General features: G+C 35.4%; 1 protein-coding gene across 1 annotated transcript in view; it reads right to left on the bottom strand.

Annotated features, from left to right (window-relative positions):
- Nucleotides 1-17708, bottom strand: part of RAB3GAP2 (RAB3 GTPase activating non-catalytic protein subunit 2) — a 105938-nt gene that overhangs the window by 56357 nt on the left and 31873 nt on the right. The window contains exons 3-8 of the mRNA XM_037737807.1: nt 9209-9332; nt 8424-8505; nt 6491-6538; nt 6337-6412; nt 5936-6037; nt 1753-1852 (exon numbers count right to left, since the gene is read on the bottom strand). Coding sequence (XP_037593735.1) covers nt 1753-1852; nt 5936-6037; nt 6337-6412; nt 6491-6538; nt 8424-8505; nt 9209-9332 — 532 coding nt within the window. The remainder of the gene's footprint in view (nt 1-1752; nt 1853-5935; nt 6038-6336; nt 6413-6490; nt 6539-8423; nt 8506-9208; nt 9333-17708) is intronic.

Consider the following 17708-nt stretch of genomic DNA (forward strand, 5'->3'; position numbering starts at 1 on the left):
TAGAGACGGGGTTTCACCATGTTGACCAGGATGGTCTCGATCTCTTGACCTCGTGATCCACCCGCCTCGGCCTCCCAAAGTGCTGGGATTACAGGCTTGAGCCACCGCGCCCGGCTAAATAAAATTTTTAAAAAGGAACCACACAGCCAAGACTTCAAAATTTTACCAATCATATCAACCTGCTAAAAAAGATGGAGAAAAAAATTTTATTGCAATATAAGATGCTGCAATGTACTAGATTTAGAAATAATTTCAGATCCCAATTTTAGAGTTGTTAAAATACAGAAAAGTCTTAAAATCAGCGAAAATATGAGTAGTGGCACTGACTTCCCCTTTCCTTCTGGGATTGAGTAGAGGAGCCTTGGTGGCCCCAAAACAAAATTTAACTCCTAAATGGTTGAGACGGTTTCCTGAAAACACAGGCTAATTAGGATATGTTTACTGGTTCATAAAATTATTTCTAAATTTAGTCTAAATGCAGCATCTTATATTGCAATCAAAACTTTTTCTCTTTTTTAGCAGGTTGACATGATTGGTAAAATTCTGAAGTCTTGGCTATGCAGTTTTTTTCTAGTATACGCTTTTTTACTAGGTCAGGATTTGTTTAAGTTTTTATACCTATTTTCATACTCTTAAGTTATTTAAATTTAATCCACCATAAGCTTCATTATCTTGAGAACATTTAACATACCCTTAATCTATATATCAAAAGGCAATTTTCTGCAGGTAAGAAGTTCATTAATTTAATAAACTAGTAATAGACCATTATTTTATAATTGGTATGATCAGCCATTTCATTTTCCACCAAAGTTAAACTTTGTTTTGGGGCCATTAAGCCTCTTCCACTCAATCCCAGAAAAAAAAAAACAAAAGTTAGTGTTACCATTCATATTTTCACTAGTTTTAAGACTCTACTTTTCCATATTTTCCCAACTCTGAAATTGAGATCTGAAAATTGATGGTGTGTCTTTTACTGGCAATAGTTTTTCTTCTTAGTGGTACATAAAATAATAGCGTATCTTACAATCAATGGCATGTTGAATTTGATGAAATATCTCTTCCAAAGATGTAACAGCATTAGAATGTAAATTATAGGTAGTAAAAGCAAGAATTCTTGACTATTTGGGCAGTTTTCATCCCTAAGTCTGAAAATAATACTGTTGCCCATATACACATGAAGTTTAGGCCTCTAGCTTTTCTCCATTCCGAGTGTTCCAAGTTAGCAAAAAGAAGCTCATGTTGACTCCCTGCTACGTCCTGCCTACAGTGGTATCTGTAGGATCTTGCATTTCCCTTGCACATAGTGATATCTTTAACCTCAGTGAGGACAGGTGCAATGTACAGTCACAAGGTTTTAGGATATTGGCCTTGATTAGCCGCGGATCTAGTGAAAAGGTGGTACCTCAGCCAGATATAACTAAATTCTTTACCCCAATGTTGGTTGTCAATACAGTTGCAAATCTAAGTAGCCAAGCCATATTGCTGAATTAGTGAAGAAAGCCTGGCGTTTCTGTGCTGACCACGCTCTCCAAAGGCAACATGTGAAGAGTGTTTATGTTTTAGCCCTTGTCTCTACCTTACTAAGCAATCTACTCAACATGCTCCCTTATCTCTATAGGAGGCAGGTTTTTTCCCCATAAATCTAGTTCAGAACGTCTTTCTGTATTTAGAAGACATAATTAACTCCATAAGCAGGTAAAATTAAATAAACAAACATCATCATAGGTTAAATATTTCTTGCCCAAATATTACCTTTTGCTACCTGATTTCGACAAGCACGAAGAGATTGAAAAAGACTAAATCCATCAATAGTCACAATGGCAGCGGGATATAAGATACTCAACTCTTCGTTCTATTTAAGAAATAAGAAAGAAAAAAATAAATGTTCTTAACTAGATACATCAAATAAGCTTATCTATTTTTTTTAATATACCTGAATTTCATGAATAATGTAAAATAAAAAATACTGGGACTAAACCATCAACCACCCAACACCCAAAGCAGTATCAGTCAGAACAACAGTAAAAATAGATTTAAAAAATTAATTTCAGAGTGCCTTTTTGCCGAAGACCTAAAATTCTTTTCAAATACAACCTTTTTGTGTATGGTGAATAACTGTCTCAAAGATGCTGAGAGTAACATAAAGAATTACAATTTCATAAAAAATAAACATACCCATTGCACAGATACAAACAATACGTAAAAACAGAAGAAAACTCACCTGAAATCCCAGAAATGTCTCAACACATCCTCAACACATATAGTATCCTAACATGATTTTTACTACTCAATAATATGTCAGTGATATTTTTCCATTTCAATAAGTGAACAAATAATCTTCTGTTGTGGCTGCACAGTCTTTAATTATATGTACCCCATTTTACTTAACTAGCTCATATTGATGGACATTCAGTTTGGCCTCGTGCTTTCACTCTTGCTCTCTACAATCCATGTTCAACACAGCCAGTGTGCTCTTCATGAGACACAGCAGATCAAATCAATCTCCTGATTAAAACTCTCCAATGACTCCCTTCTGCATTTAGAATAAAACCTGAACTCGTTAACCATGGCTGCAAGACCTGGCAAATATGAGGGGTCATCATTACCCTCAGACCTTTGCATGTGCTTGGACCTTCTCCTCCCAGATTTTCACCTGCCTAATTGTTCTGGTCATTCAGATTTCAGTTCAAATGTTAGTTATCCAGAGAGGCTGCTCCTAAACCTCCATCTCAAACAACATACCTATTCTCTTGGCTCATTACTATCTCATCAACATGACTTCCTTTACAGTACCTATCAGAGACTGGAATCACCTTGACATCTCTAGTTGCTTACTGTTGGTTTCCCTCCACCATCCCCAAACTGTAAGCTCCATGAAAGCAGGAACCTTGTATGTCTGCTACACCAATGAATCCTCAAGGATTAGAACTGAACTGGGCACATAATAGGCAGTAAAGAAATATTTATGAATTAATATATTTTCATCATTATAAACATCACTGCAATAAACATTATTCTGTCCATATCTTTCCATGTTAGTAGGATATTACTTAAGTGTAAATTTCTTCAACTGGGTCTGTTGGGTCATAAAGTATTCACAATTTTCATTCTCTTATATATTAAGTTGCCTCAAAAAGTACCTATCAACTTATACTTCCACCAACAATACAGGCAGGTGCCTGTTTTTCTATATTGTCACCAAAAGTTTGTTAATCTTTATCTTTGCCAATCTGAAAAGTGAAAAGTTATCTCATTGTATTTTCTTATAGCTCTTAGATTAAGGTTCAAAATTTTCTTATATGCTTTTAGGCCAATTTCTTTTGAGATCTGCCTTGCTCCTTTTTTTTTTTTTTTAACTAGACTGTCAGGCTGTTTCTCTTCCTAAAAAGGAATTCTGGGGCATAAGGGGCATAAGCTAGTGAAGAAGGGACACGGCATGAGTTCTCACATGACAGGTTCACAAGGCTAAGAATGTATGACTCAGTGAGCATGGCAGCAGGGAGAGAGCCTCCTCACTGACTTTAGGGAGCTAGAAAACAGAAAAGACCTAACAACCAGCAAGTCAATTATCTCCAAAACCAGGTAGTCTTCCTGAAGAAAACACTAATACAAACACCAATGGCCCCAAATCTGTAGATATTGCGCTAGATGACAGAGGTTTTTTTTTTTACAGAAGCAATTATACAAAAGAAGTTCTTTGAAATTCCAGAAGGAGATTTTCTCTCTCCTTCGAATCCTCTCCTGCAATAACCTACTGTTACCCTTACTACATTCACTGCTCCCAGAACTGAATTAGAGGAAATATGCTTCTGTGATCTCTGACAAATCTGGAAGTGTATTAAAAAGGAGAAAATAGAAGATATTTTTGATATATAAATTGATGTGTTAGATCCAGAGATGTTTAACGTAGAATACAGAGTAACAGCAAAGACTTCCTTCTCGATAAAAATTTTGAGATGATTTTCTTGGCTTGTATAGCAAATAGCAAGCAAATATTTAAATGTTAGTTATATTTTCCCACCCATGTCTAAAAAAGAGTATTATAGACATGACAAAATTTAATGTATTTTAAAAAGCTTCATCATCCAGTGAATTTTTAGAAATTTGAGAAACATCTCTGGAAAGTTATCTTCAGTTCACAGATTATCTTCTTTGATTTCCAGCTGTTCCTTGTTTCCTTTAATAGTTCAATTTCTCCTATCTCCTTATGATGAGTATGATGAGTATTATTAGTTTCTAAGACTTAAGTCTTCAGCCTGCAGTTTTATTTTCCTACATGCTTTACTTGAAAGAATTCATTCATTATCTATGACTTCAACCATCATGTCCAATCTAGTCTCTGTGCCTATACAGCAGTTTTCTATCATTACATGACACCAATAACTTGGTTTTATTTCCTACCATTGCCTCAAACTCAACAAGTGTGAAACCACATTTAATAACATTTACTGCAATGTAGTCCCCTATTCCAACTTTGACAATGGCACTCCTCAGGATAAGTATCTTGGAGACATCTTTAGCTCATTTAAAAAGTTGTACATCTCTACACAATAACCAAGTCTTATTAATTGCTTCCTCAAAACAATTTTTGTACTGGTCCCTTCTCTCTTCCCATAGCCATTTTAGTCCTGGCTCCCAGCACTCCACATCTGTTATAGATAACTTAAAAAACCGGATAACCAGCCTCCCAAATTCCAGTTTATCCTGAAGAGAGAAATCTTCAATATTCCTTTGATTACATCGCTTTCTTCTCATAAATCTTTAGGAGTTTCTTTCATTTCCTGAATCAATTCTAATTTTCCACTTGGCTTTTGGATTTATGCAAAATTTGGCCACTCTGCCTATTTGACAGTTTCTCATTGTTTTATAACACAGGTTTCTTTGTAGTTGCATATATAGTTCTACATTTGAATCTTCTCTCAAATTTTCTCCTGATCACCTAAAACACTTTCCCCTTTTTTCAATTACCTAATTAAATTCTACACCAATTATTCAAGGCTTAGAGCAAATCTCACCTCATCAATGAAATTTTCTTATTTTCCCAGTCCAAATTGAACTCTCCTTTCTCTAAGCTCATACAGAATGTATTCCATCCAAATAAATTAGGTATTGCTTTATATTAGTGATTAATTCATACACAGATATTATTAGATTTTAATCCTAGTCTCTCTTACTAGATAGTTAAGTTTCTTCAACAGCTCCAGTCTACCTCCCATGCAAATTAAATTAACATATACATACAGTATATATATCTGTTTATTTGAAATCTTTTGGAGGCCAAGTAGTACAAAAAAGGGAAGGCATATTACATAGTTTTGATTACGCACTCTGCAAAACAAATAAAAGCATAGTGGTTTACATGCCCTACAATTATTTTCTGACTGAGACAGCCAAAATCTTATAAGGCACCTAAGAATTTACAGCCTTAAATACTAAACAGTATTATTTTCTCACTGAAATCTTCAATGAATATAATGTATTTTCCACTATGAACAAAAGCTTAGTAACCCCCTTTCTGGGAAATAGTTAAGTACAAGGTAGTAGCACTAGTAACAAGAAGGCATTTTTTTTTTTTTTTCTTTTATTCTGGGTAATGCTAGCACCTAAATCCAAATAAAAAAAGATATAAGGTTATATAATACCATATTTTTGTATTAAGTCACCATTAAATTCTAAAAATAAGCAATTTTCTTGGCTTCTAACTAAAGTGTTTTACTTTGTTGTAGAAAGAAACATACAATATTTCATTAAATAAGTAAGAGCAAGACTGGTATTCTTTTTCAGCTACAAATAGATTATATTTCTAGAATATGATAGCAGAGCTAACTGTGCCACAAGACAAAGATATCTGTTAAGTTTCTACCCCCCAAAAGAGGAGAGAAACTGCTTTAAAGTAATGCCACTGTTACTGCTGGAACACAATCTTTTACACTACCTGCTCAGTCACGCCAGGATGTCGTGGTATTTCATAGGTTCTGCATTTAAGTTGAAGCACTGGGTCCTCATTCAAAAGCTGTGCAAGCAAGAGTACACCATTCTAGGAGGAAGCACAGAGAAGAGCCCTGCTTGTTTTCTTACCAATATATCTAAGCAGGTATCACCAGGCAGAGTGTACCATTTCCCCAACAGTTTTCCAGAGATACCAAGTACACTCTTTTCAGAATACAGCTCCTCTTCTCTGTATCTTCTACCAGAACTTGCCATGGTCTGTCCTGGCCTCTATCCCCATAAAGCATCAACTACACATTTTCAGGCAGTAGGTAATAAAGTCACAAACTAGTATAAAGGGGATGCAGTCAAACAGTTTTTTTTCTAGCTGCTGAAAACTCAACTCACCTCAGTGTAGAAGCGTACATAACCTGAAGTAAAACCCACCACAATGCAGGTCCAGTCAGGACGCCCAGTGGAACTCCTGTTACAAACAAAATTTATTATCTTAACAACTCATAAATCAAAGCAAAGACAACAGATAACTCTTATTCATCCTTACCTCTTTTGGCTTGCTAGTGGAATACATAGAGCACTGGTTACACATTCCCTAAAAACAAAAACAAAATCATATGCTTTTCCACTGAACTCATCAATTACTTTTATTTCTCCATAATTGAATGTTTAAAGGATAATAAGTGGAAGATGACTTCTGTGAACCAGTTTTATCTGATGCATAAGTAAAAATACAGTAAAACTTCACCACAGGTAAGGTCCTTAAAATTCATTCTCATAAAATGTAATGCTGCTCTCATTTGAGGCTAATAAGAAACAACTTTTCACTCTGTATTGTCATGAAAAACATGGAAGTACAGAAAGCAAAATTTTACTTACACAAGTGACTGTATACAGAGCTGAGCAAGCCTCAAATGATCCCCAAGCAGCCATTTCCTACTATCTCCCCTCCTCTCCTCTGCTTCAGCTAAGAACTTTGGCCTGCCTCCTTGTTTGAGATCAGGAGCTGGGCAAATGGTTGAGGAACTGCCAGTCACATGACATGCAAACTGCATTTCTGCAGGGTACATTATTTTAGGAGCTTATGTGTTCAACTTGCTGGTTTTTCTTTTCTATTTTGCAGAAACTGCTCTGATAATCTATTTCTAAGTACATGTTAGGTGTGATGTTCCATTAAAAAGATATTTTATTTTCCTGACATGTAGATTTGAAATATTTGTCAGGAGCTCAGAAACTAAGTCTCAAAATCAAAACAACTCCTACCCACTGACTTTTGTTAAATCTGTCGAACCTGAGGATGATCACCAGCTTATCCATGAAACTATAAACACTTCTATTCCATACATCATACTAGGTAATCAAAGAACAAAATTCATCTTCATGTTTGTTCACTGATTTTAAAGTATTACATTTGCTTTGCATTTCTGACAGAAATCAAATGACTTTAAAACACTTAGTCTAAATGGTCTAAGGGGAAATATTACCATTTATTTTGATAATAGTAGAGAATATTTCAAATATCTACAATGTGTCAGGGATGTTTTAGGCACTTCCACTTGGTTGTCTTTTACCTGATTTCAAAGTCCGAAGGCTTTTCTTATTCAGTCTGATCAGACAGTTTTAAGTCATTAAAATTTAATTGAAAACCAGTTTTGGGCTCGAGGTTCTAGGCTAGCAGCTCCATCATGTAACCACACTGGATATCATGGTTATAAAAGTTTTACTGGGTCAGCAGGAAACTAATGTACCAACTTGCATTTCTGAAGTATTTATAAGTTTTAAGAATTAATGTAGTACTGTACCCTTCAAGCATAAGCCCAATATCAGCAAAGCAGAGAAGACAATGATTGCCCTTGACTTTTTGGATGAATAAAATTAGTAATGGAGAACAGAGGGAAAAGACAAAATGTAAAAAGGGTTTTATGAGATTCTTTTAAAATTCTTCCTTAAATCTTACAACAGAATTTAAAACTAATTACATGATACATAAAATTTGCTGACTGAATCATTCTCTACAGCCTCTAAAGGTAGGATGCATATACATTTACTAAACATTTCAAATAATGAATTTCTTTCTTATTTTAAAAAATTATTATTTTTTTAAGAGACAGGGTATCACTCTGTTTCCCTGGCAGGAATGCAGTGGCATGATCATAGCTCACTGCAGCCTCAAACTCCTGGGTTCAAGCAATCCTCCTGCTTCAGCCTCTGGAGTACCTGGGACTACAGGTGCATGTACCACATCCAGCTAATTTTAAAATTTTTTTGTAGAGATAGGGTCTTACTATGTTGCTCAGGGCGGTCTGGAACTCCTGGGCTCAAATGATCTTCCTAACTTGGTTTTCCAAGGTGCTAGGATTACAGATGTGAACCACTGTGCCTAACCAAACAATCAAACTTTTTAATAGATTCACTTACAAGTCAAACTATTTCATACATACATGTAACACACAGAGAAACATAAATTAACTAGCACCTACCCTTCTTCGACATTTAAAGAACCACTCCAACCAACAGCAAATTGCATTTCTTCTTTTCCTTTATCACTATATTTCCATTTTGCTAAAAAAATTAAGATATCATATAAAATAATTTTAGCTACAATATACTAAAACAATAATTTATAAATTTTGCTCTTTCCCCTTAGAATATGATTATAAAATTTAACAGTTGTGTATTAACTGACGTGGGTCTTTTTTATAGGTAAATATAAAATAAAAATGTTTATAAGATTTTTACAATACACCTAGTCTCCTGGCCTTTAGCCTCTCCTTCTCCCAATTCAACCTATATAATGTTGTCATAATTCTTGTAGAATAAAGTTATTAATTCCTATGCTCATCCTGCCTAGTTCAAGACTACTTTTATCTTCAGATGACAGAGAAAATTTTTCTACTAGATCTTTGCTACTGGAGGGTAAATTTGCTTTGTAAGACCATTCTACAAACATTTTACACATAATCTTACTTTGATGAGTAAGGTTTGTAGATCTATAAGATATGAAAAACAAGTCAATTTTAATCTTCAACAAAAAATTATGAGTTAAAATGTTATGTCCAAAACACCAGAAATCTGTAATATTACGAGTTTTCAAATTAGAGTTGAAAATCACCTCACTCACATTGTTACTAAGAAAAGGTCAATGACCTTGACAGAGAGAGAGAGAGAGGGGAAATAAAAAGTGTTATATTCTTTCCACCAAATCCATTTTCTCTTCTATCCAATCCACCAAGATAAAGGTTGCTGAAAATAATAGGTTACTCACGCACTAGAAATACAGCTTTTTGTTCTCGAGCTATCACCATAAGATCATTGGTTGGAGATAAGGATAAAACACAATCCTGGAGCCAGGAAGTTTTTTGTGTTTTCCAAGTATTTCCTTCTTCTTCCTGTAGGTAAAACTACAATTATTGCATATGCAAAAATGCCAAGAGTATTCAAACTCAGCTTGCCTGCCTCAAGGGGTAAGGGGAAAGAAAAAATAGAAAAGAAAATATTTCCAATTCTCATACAGTTTCATAATATTCCTTATCAAAACATGCCAAAGATGACTGACAAAATACCCACTATCAACAAATCTTCAGTTTTGAATATTAATGTAAAACATTTAAATATAAACAAATATAAATGAGCAAGGCATTAAAAGAATGTCACACAGTGGCCGGGCATGGTGGCTCACGCTTGTAATCTCAGCACTTTGGGAGGCTGAGGCGGGCAGATCACCTGAGGTCAGGCGTTTGAGACAAGCGTGGACAACACGATGAAACCCCGTCTCTACTAAAAACACAAAAATTAGCCAGGTGTGGTGGTGCTCACCTGTAATCCCAGCTACTTGGGAGGCTGAGGACTCCCTTTGAGCCCAGGAGACAGAGGCTGCAGTGAGCTAAGAACATGCCACTGTACTCCAGACTGGGCAACAGAGTGAGACTCCATCTTCAAAAAAAAAAAAGTCACATAGGAATCACTCCAGGAATAATTCAGCATTAGGAAATTTCATGAATAATCCTTTTCACAAAAAAAATAGCTATGGTATCTGCAGCTAGATGGCAAAGAAAAATATATCTGATGTTTATTATGGTTATAGGATGTATAAAAGCATTTGATATAATGTTATGCTTCTTTCTTTTTATTTGATTTGGCCTACAAGGTATTTCCTTGTTTTCATTAGAAGTTTATTTATTGTATATGTAAATCGCCACGGTTAAAAATTCAACAGCTATAAAAAGGTGTTCTTTGAAAAGTCTCTTATATTCCTATACTCTAGCCATTTAGTTGTTAACTCTAGAGAAATACAATCAGTTCTCTCACAACTCATGACCATGTTAGAGAAATAAAAAAAAAAAAAAAAAAAGAAAAAAAATGTAAAAAAAAAAAGAGAAATACAATCAGTTCTTATGTGTATTTCCGGAGATATTTTATGCACATCTACTGCCCTTTTCCTCCCTTTTTCTTACAAAAGTAGTAGCATAATATATACATACTTCTATACTTTGCTTTTTTCTCTTAACATATTCCTTAGACTTCATTCCACATGAAGTTTCTTTGTTCTTTTTAATGTCTGCATAGTATTCCATTTTATGGATGCATTATAATTTATTTAACCAGTCCCCTACATGTGTGGACATTTGTACTGCTCACAATCTTTTGCTGTTACAAACTGTGTTGCAATAAATAAGTTTATAATTTTGTCAGTTTGCGTGGAGGTGCATCAGTAGGCTAAATTCCCAGAGGCAAAACTGCCGAGTCAAAGGGAATGCATATTAGTAAATTTGCTGGATATTCCCAAACTGTGCCCCACATATGTTGTATTAATTTGTAATCCCATTAGCAATTTTTGAAAGTGCTTGCTTTTTCACAGGCATTTCAAAAGATGTTTTAATGGTGGATCTGTCAATTTAATAGGTAAAGTGTATCTCAACATACTTTTAAACTACATTTTTCTTATGAATGAGAATTTAGGCATTTTCTCATATACTTAAGAAAATTTCTCATTTTTATATAAAGGAAAGGAACAAACTGCATAATTTTCTATGAACAGTTTGTTCTGTTCCTTTGTAGATTACCTGTTGGGTTGCTGCTCTTTATCTAATTGATTTGCATACACTCTTTACATACAAAAAAAATTGGCCCTTTGAACATAAGTGATACAAATAGTTTTTCCTATTTGTGATGGCTTATTTTTTTCCATGTAGAATTTTTTTATTGTTATGTAGCTAAATTATCCATCTATTCTCTTATGGCTTCTAGGTTTGACGTCTGTAGACTCCTACCTTACTCAGCCCTACGTAATGTCTTTTAGATTGAATTATTCAAAAGGGGAGGGCAAGAGAAGGGAAAGATATGCAGGTTAATTTCAATTTATAAAAAAATTATATTTTCATGCATTTTAAAAACTTGTAATAAGCATGCATTTCAAGCATTATAAAATTTAAAAGATTTTAGAAACAGAATCTAGTCAGAAATGTTATAGTAGTAGTATACTTCTAGGAATAATAAATTATTTCTCACTGGGATACCATCAGAGAGATGTTCAAAACAAAAATAAAATATGGATTACAGGAAATCTTAGAAATACTCCAAATGACCCTGAAACCTCTGGGACAGTCATACAATTATTTTTCTTTTGCAGTGGGATATTAGGAAACAAATAGATTTGGGACCTTTTTCTCAATCAAAATAAACTAAGGAGGCTGCACCATCTCCTAAAAGGAAGGAAGAGCATAACATTAGCAAAATCTCATTTTATTAAAGCTCTATTTTTCTTAAGGAATTCTGTATCTAGCTTGTTGTTTTTAATGTTTGTTTTCTACAGAAAAATTAGAAAATTATCCCCCAAAGATAAAAGTTATAAGGTAAAACTTAGTTGTAATTAAATTTTTCCTGGGTTCCACAATTTCTGCTATAGGATAGTCTTTGTTTACCCAACACATCACTCCTCATGATGGCTTTCCTGTAAGCTGAGGACAACACTATGCTACGGTGTTTCCTCCAATCACTGAGGCTCCAATTATACCAATTGTGAGGTACAGGACCTTCTAAGTGATTAAAGTTGCACTTTCAGGTAGGAGCCTAGAAGAGGGCATCTTACATAGGAATATTATTTAGGCATTGATACTTGATAAGAAACTGGGAGGGTCTAAAACTCTTTGATTGGTCTCTGACTCTTCTCCTAAAATCTCCATCTCAAAGCAATAAAAAAGAATCAACATAATGCTTCAGGAAAGGAATACAGCCCTGATTGGGGCATGTTCTCAAAAAAATTTTTTTTAATAATTGAGCATCTATACAAATAGATTCCTTCCTTTTGTCACACTTCCAAATCTATGTTTAAACAGTAAATCCTACAAATTTTTATAAAAGTTGCTTTTCTTTTTTTTCAATAAAGAATGTTGTTCCTATGTTGTCCCATGTTTTCAAAATAATGCCACTAACGATGATTAGATCTGATGTTTATGTGCACAGAAAAGACAAAGAGTCAAAGATGAAAGACATTTAGAGACCAATTAGTCCAAAACCTAATTTTATAATAAAGAAAATGGAGTCTTGCAGAGTTAAGGGATGTGCTCCAGCCACAGGATTAGTGTCAGAGCCCAAACTAAAATCTAGGCTTCCTGATTCTAAATTCAGGTGGTCTTTCCATTCTATCACCCTGCTCTGTGGCTAGCTGTGGGTGGCTGTATAGCTCTTCGGGAAGCTTGTCTTTACTTGAGATTTGACTCTAGAGTCATATTCAATGAAAAGCCTTTTCTCCAAAAGAACTACCATATTGTCACTTTATTACAGGCTAACCTTTCTGTAGCTCTTTGAGTCAATTTAGAGCTACAAACTGTATTTGGATATGTAAGCCAGAGTATTCTTGAGGCATTTCTTCAAGAACTCCTTTAAAATACTTTCCCTCTCCTTTCTATCTTTCCATCAGAAGTTCCAGCTCCTCTGGCAAACACACCCTACCCTGACTCTTAACCTTCTTTCAAACTTACTGCAATTAAAAGTCTTACTATTGCCTGCTACCTGCTTATTCTGTAACTGCATTTCTCCTACACTAGATGCGAAGCCCTCAGGTTGGCAAAGCCTATGGCTTATATTATTTTTCAACTCCACATATAGCATAGTCCACTGATAGAACATATGAGTAAATAACAGCATTCCCTATCTCTTGAATAATGTATTATCTATTCTTACACATGAAACTGTATGACAATGAGCAATCAATCTAAAGCTAGTATATTCAATCCTTAGTAATGTTTTTTTGTAAGTAATATTAAGATTTAAAAGATTCTGGCTGACAAATCCATGGTAGGTACAAGTTACAGAAATATAAGAACAGAATACCACTGTATCACAGTCTTCTTAGTTGGGCCTAAAACTCAGTGTCAAATTATGATCCAGCTCTGTCTGCTGCTACCCCAAAAATGAACTATAAGCGATCCCATAAGCAAATATGAATTTTATCCCAAAAGGACTAACCATGTCAAAAGCATTGGAAATAGATGTCACTTGCTCGGAAGCAAATTCAGAAAAATGATTTCATAATCATTTATTATATCCCTACCCCTGCTTAGCCATCTTATACATGTACATTTTTAGTTATATGAAACCTGAGAATATAACTTGATGTGGATTAGCATTCTGGGTTTATCTACCGATGACAGGGGAATAAAGAAGCAGAGAGCCAAAATCTTCCATCGTTCTTCACTTTCACTTTTCACATTCTTTTCTATGTCCTTTCTATATCTCCAACTTTGTTTGTTATTGTGGTTCTAAAAACATACCCTCTAGTTTGCCATAGTAAAGTTGGATGCGTACAACTGAGCATTACATATTATAAAAATAGGTTCAAAAATACGATAATATTGTTATATCATCATTAGAGTTTGATGTGTCATAAAATTCTAGATCTAAACTTTTAGCTGTGCTTCTCAAGAATGATGCTAGCTTGTCACAAAATGCAATGGTGGTGTGCTCTTAATATAAGCTCCACAAGCTCTTTGGATCCACAACCACATGGGGGAGCAGCTGCACACCTATTGCAACTGCAAGCTCTTGGTCACATGCAATTCTAAAGTAACTTCTTTGTGACCAAGGCACAGTATCCAACATACCAGATTCAATATAAGGATAAAAAGCCTCTAATGACAATAACCCAAACCACATAATATCCTTAAAATTATAAAGAGGAAGAAATCTATTGTTTCCCCATAAGCTTTGCTATAATATTTTGCCTCTAACCAGAGTAAATTTTACCATATTATGAAGCAAATTCAAAATAGAAAACCAATGGAGGTATGAATGGGAGAAATCTCAGGTAAATCAAATTTATTTCAATAAATCAACAAATTAAGAAACTGTAGTACTAAGTACAAGACAATGTAATCAAAGATCCTAGAACTTCTTGTCTGTGTGGAACAACAATCTCCCTCCTACACGTCATAATCCTCTTGAAGCCAACTGACAGATGACACAATCTTAAACAGAAACAGAAGGAACTATGGAGATCATCTGACTGAAATTCTACATTTTCCAGAAAAGAAACCAAGTTCTAGAAAGAATAAGTGGATTTTTACTAACCATACCAATACTACAGACAATAAATTTAAAGCAACACACATTCACACAGTCCCTGGACAATTTACAGAGGAACTCTGGTCCTTCACTTCTAAAATCAGGGGTCTGAGGAGGAATGAGGAAATGGCCTGTGGGTCTGAATCCATGAGAATGCCTAGGCCCTCGATGCTCTCCTGTCTGTCTGTCTGTCTGTCTGTCTGTCTCTCTCTCTGATTTAATGTATCCTGTACAACACTGCCACAGTAGTGCTCCAGAAGGCCTGCAGAAACACAAACCAAGAATAAGGAGTGCAAGTCCATCTGAAGTGACTCCTGTGCTAGATTTTTTCAGGGGAGTCTCAAGTTTAAGCACACATAACTTGATGAAAATATTGGTAGTGTGGAGATTAGGAAATCCCTTTTCTAGGATAATCGCAATGAACTAGCATTAGGTTTGACAACAAAACGTGATTTCCAGTGCCAGTTCCAGAAAGCTCAGGCAAGAAATAGGGCTGCAAACAACAATGCTCTGGGAATCCTAACAGAACATCAGCACACATTCAGTGGCTGACAAGATGCAAACTCATCATTTTGTTTTGTATCATAAGGGCATTTGCCTACTAATTGGGGTTTTGGAAAACTTCCCCAACAATAATGGGGTCCACAGTCAGTAACACTGCTCCCTTGAAGCTGGCAATCCAAAAATAATATCATTTCACAAGATAATTTCCCAAGCCATGCCTGAAATATAAAACAAACCAAAAAAAGCACCTCACTGTTAAAGGTGCTCCACCAGGGACCACCTTCCACCTTGGCTTTCCCACAAAAACTTGCCTCCTCCACCCTATTAGTAAACGTAACACCAAATTTGTGTGCAGTCTCCCCCATCGTTGTCATTGTGGTGGCTGTGCTAAGCTTCACGGCTCTGAGAGCCAGCCTGTCACCTCCCTGCCAATGTAAAGTGGGTGTTCGGAGATGACCACTCCTGGAAGACAGATGAGTGGAGTCCCCAAAGATCCGCGCAAAACAGCCCAGCAGGTTCCACCAATTATGAAAAAGTCTGGGCTCTCAGAACATTGACCATAATAAGCACTTGGTGCCACCCAGCACTGTAGTGGCTCAGTCCACACGCATCATCACGAGTAAGATCCAACTTCCTGTTGAAAAGGACTCCATCCCATTTGTGGATAAAACAGTGCAGCCCAACCATGGGACAGTTTTAGGATGAGGCAGCAAAAGCTGAAGATGGATTTTTGTACCTAGCTGATATGGTTTGGCTGTGTCCCCACCCAAATTTGATCTTGAATTATAACTCCCACAATTTCCATGTGTCGTGGGAAGACGCTTGTGGGAGGTGACTGAATAATGGGGGTGAGTCTTTCCTGCCCTGTTCTGATAGTGAATGAGTCTCACGAGATCTGATGGTTCTAAAAAGGGGCGTTTCCCCACACAAGCTCTCTTCTCTTGTCTGCCACCATGTGAGAGACATGCCTTTCACCTTCTGCCATAATTGTGAGGCCTCCCCAGCCACGTGGAAGTGTAAGTCCAATAAACCTTTCTTTTGTAAATTGCTCAGTCTCGGGTATGTCTTTATCAGCAGCATGAAAATGGACTAATACACTGGCCTACAGTGAAGAGGGCACTCTGATTTCTTCTGAGAACTGTTGCTGGGCTGGGTGCACCATTATCACTCGATTATCTTGAAAATAGCTGGCAGTTTTCAGTTATTATATGACAACCTTTTCTCACAGACCTGTTAGTGCCTCTGAGACTGAGTTTATTTCTTCATATATTAGAAACTTTTGTTTCCTTAGAATAGTAAATTACCATACAGAGTTCTGAGTTTTTCTTTTTGTGCAATGTCCTCATGGCTATATTCTCCAGAGCTTGTTCTTTTGAAAATCATATTTAATAAAGATATTTCCATATTGAAGTGAGGTGAGTATGGTATTAAAGTAAAAAGGAAAAAGATGCAATATTTATTCTGCATTATGTTTGAAGTGTTAGATGACTAAGTATTAAAAGCAACCAAATTAAATCCCCCAAATTAAAGCAATCAGAACACCTGCTTCACTAGATTTTGCCAGCTGCCAATCACGTCAGACTGTTTCTCTTTCTGAAACTACTATGGTAAATAACAATAAAACTTGTTTTTATAAAGGCAAAAATGAATGAATGAATGAATGAATGAATGCACCTACAAAACAGAATCCTAGTTGTTGCAGGGAGGGGATCTATAATTATATTTTAGTGTGGTCTAAACTTCAAGAATTTTTTTTTTGAACTAAGTCCAGTAATAAAGTTTTCTTAATCTGAAAAAATATAGAAGCCAGTAATGTGCATTATGAAAAGGATTTCTTTCCAAACAACTCTATATGGGATAGAGCATATACTTGAAAACATTTCTTTCTTTTGATTTCAAGCACACAATGCAGGCAGACAATAAAAGCGTGGTAATCTAATCAGCCTTTCAACTTTAGCTGACATTATAGGGACTGATAATTACTGGGTAAACACAGTGACCAATGATTTTTTGGTTTCTCAACTATTATAGTACTTATGTAGTCACTGAAATAGCCAGGAGTAGTTTTTCAAAGCTTTCAACTTTAGTACGGTAAGTCCATCATCTGCAATTTATGATGTTACTGTCATTGTGCTAACTTTTACAGATATTTATACATTTTAGTGGTCCCAGTAAAATCCAGTGTAATCTAAGGGCTGTGAGCACATTCTCTGTAATTCTCAGTAGCTCACTGCCTAAGCCATAGAAACAGAATAGTCCTCTATACTTTCAAAGCAAGAGAAATAGTGCATCAGCAATTTTGAAACACAAAAAGAAAGTAAACACCACTATATTACTAGTTACTAAAGATTTTTTTTTCTATTCTGCTACTATGAAATGCTCAATATTTTTCAACCTTTCTTCTTTTAGATAGCAGAACTTTTTATTCCCAAACAAAATTTTATACAAAATTTCAATATATGAAATAGATAAAGGCATGAATGAGGAAGCTACACAACACCTCTGTGGAACCCTAGAGCTCTCTCACACATAGTATGAAAAGTACTAGGCCACATTTCACATCAGAGACTAAAATTCTCAAATGAAAGATCCTGACATCTTTTCAACATAAGGAAAGGCATGAACTCTTTCTAAATTTGATTTGAAGGGACCCTGAGGAAAATTCTCACAAATAAATTAATCACAAAAAACTGTAACTT

This window comes from Cebus imitator, unplaced genomic scaffold, assembly GCF_001604975.1.
Source record: "Cebus imitator isolate Cc_AM_T3 unplaced genomic scaffold, Cebus_imitator-1.0 Scaffold42, whole genome shotgun sequence".
In the NCBI taxonomy this organism is placed as follows: Eukaryota; Metazoa; Chordata; class Mammalia; order Primates; family Cebidae; genus Cebus; species Cebus imitator.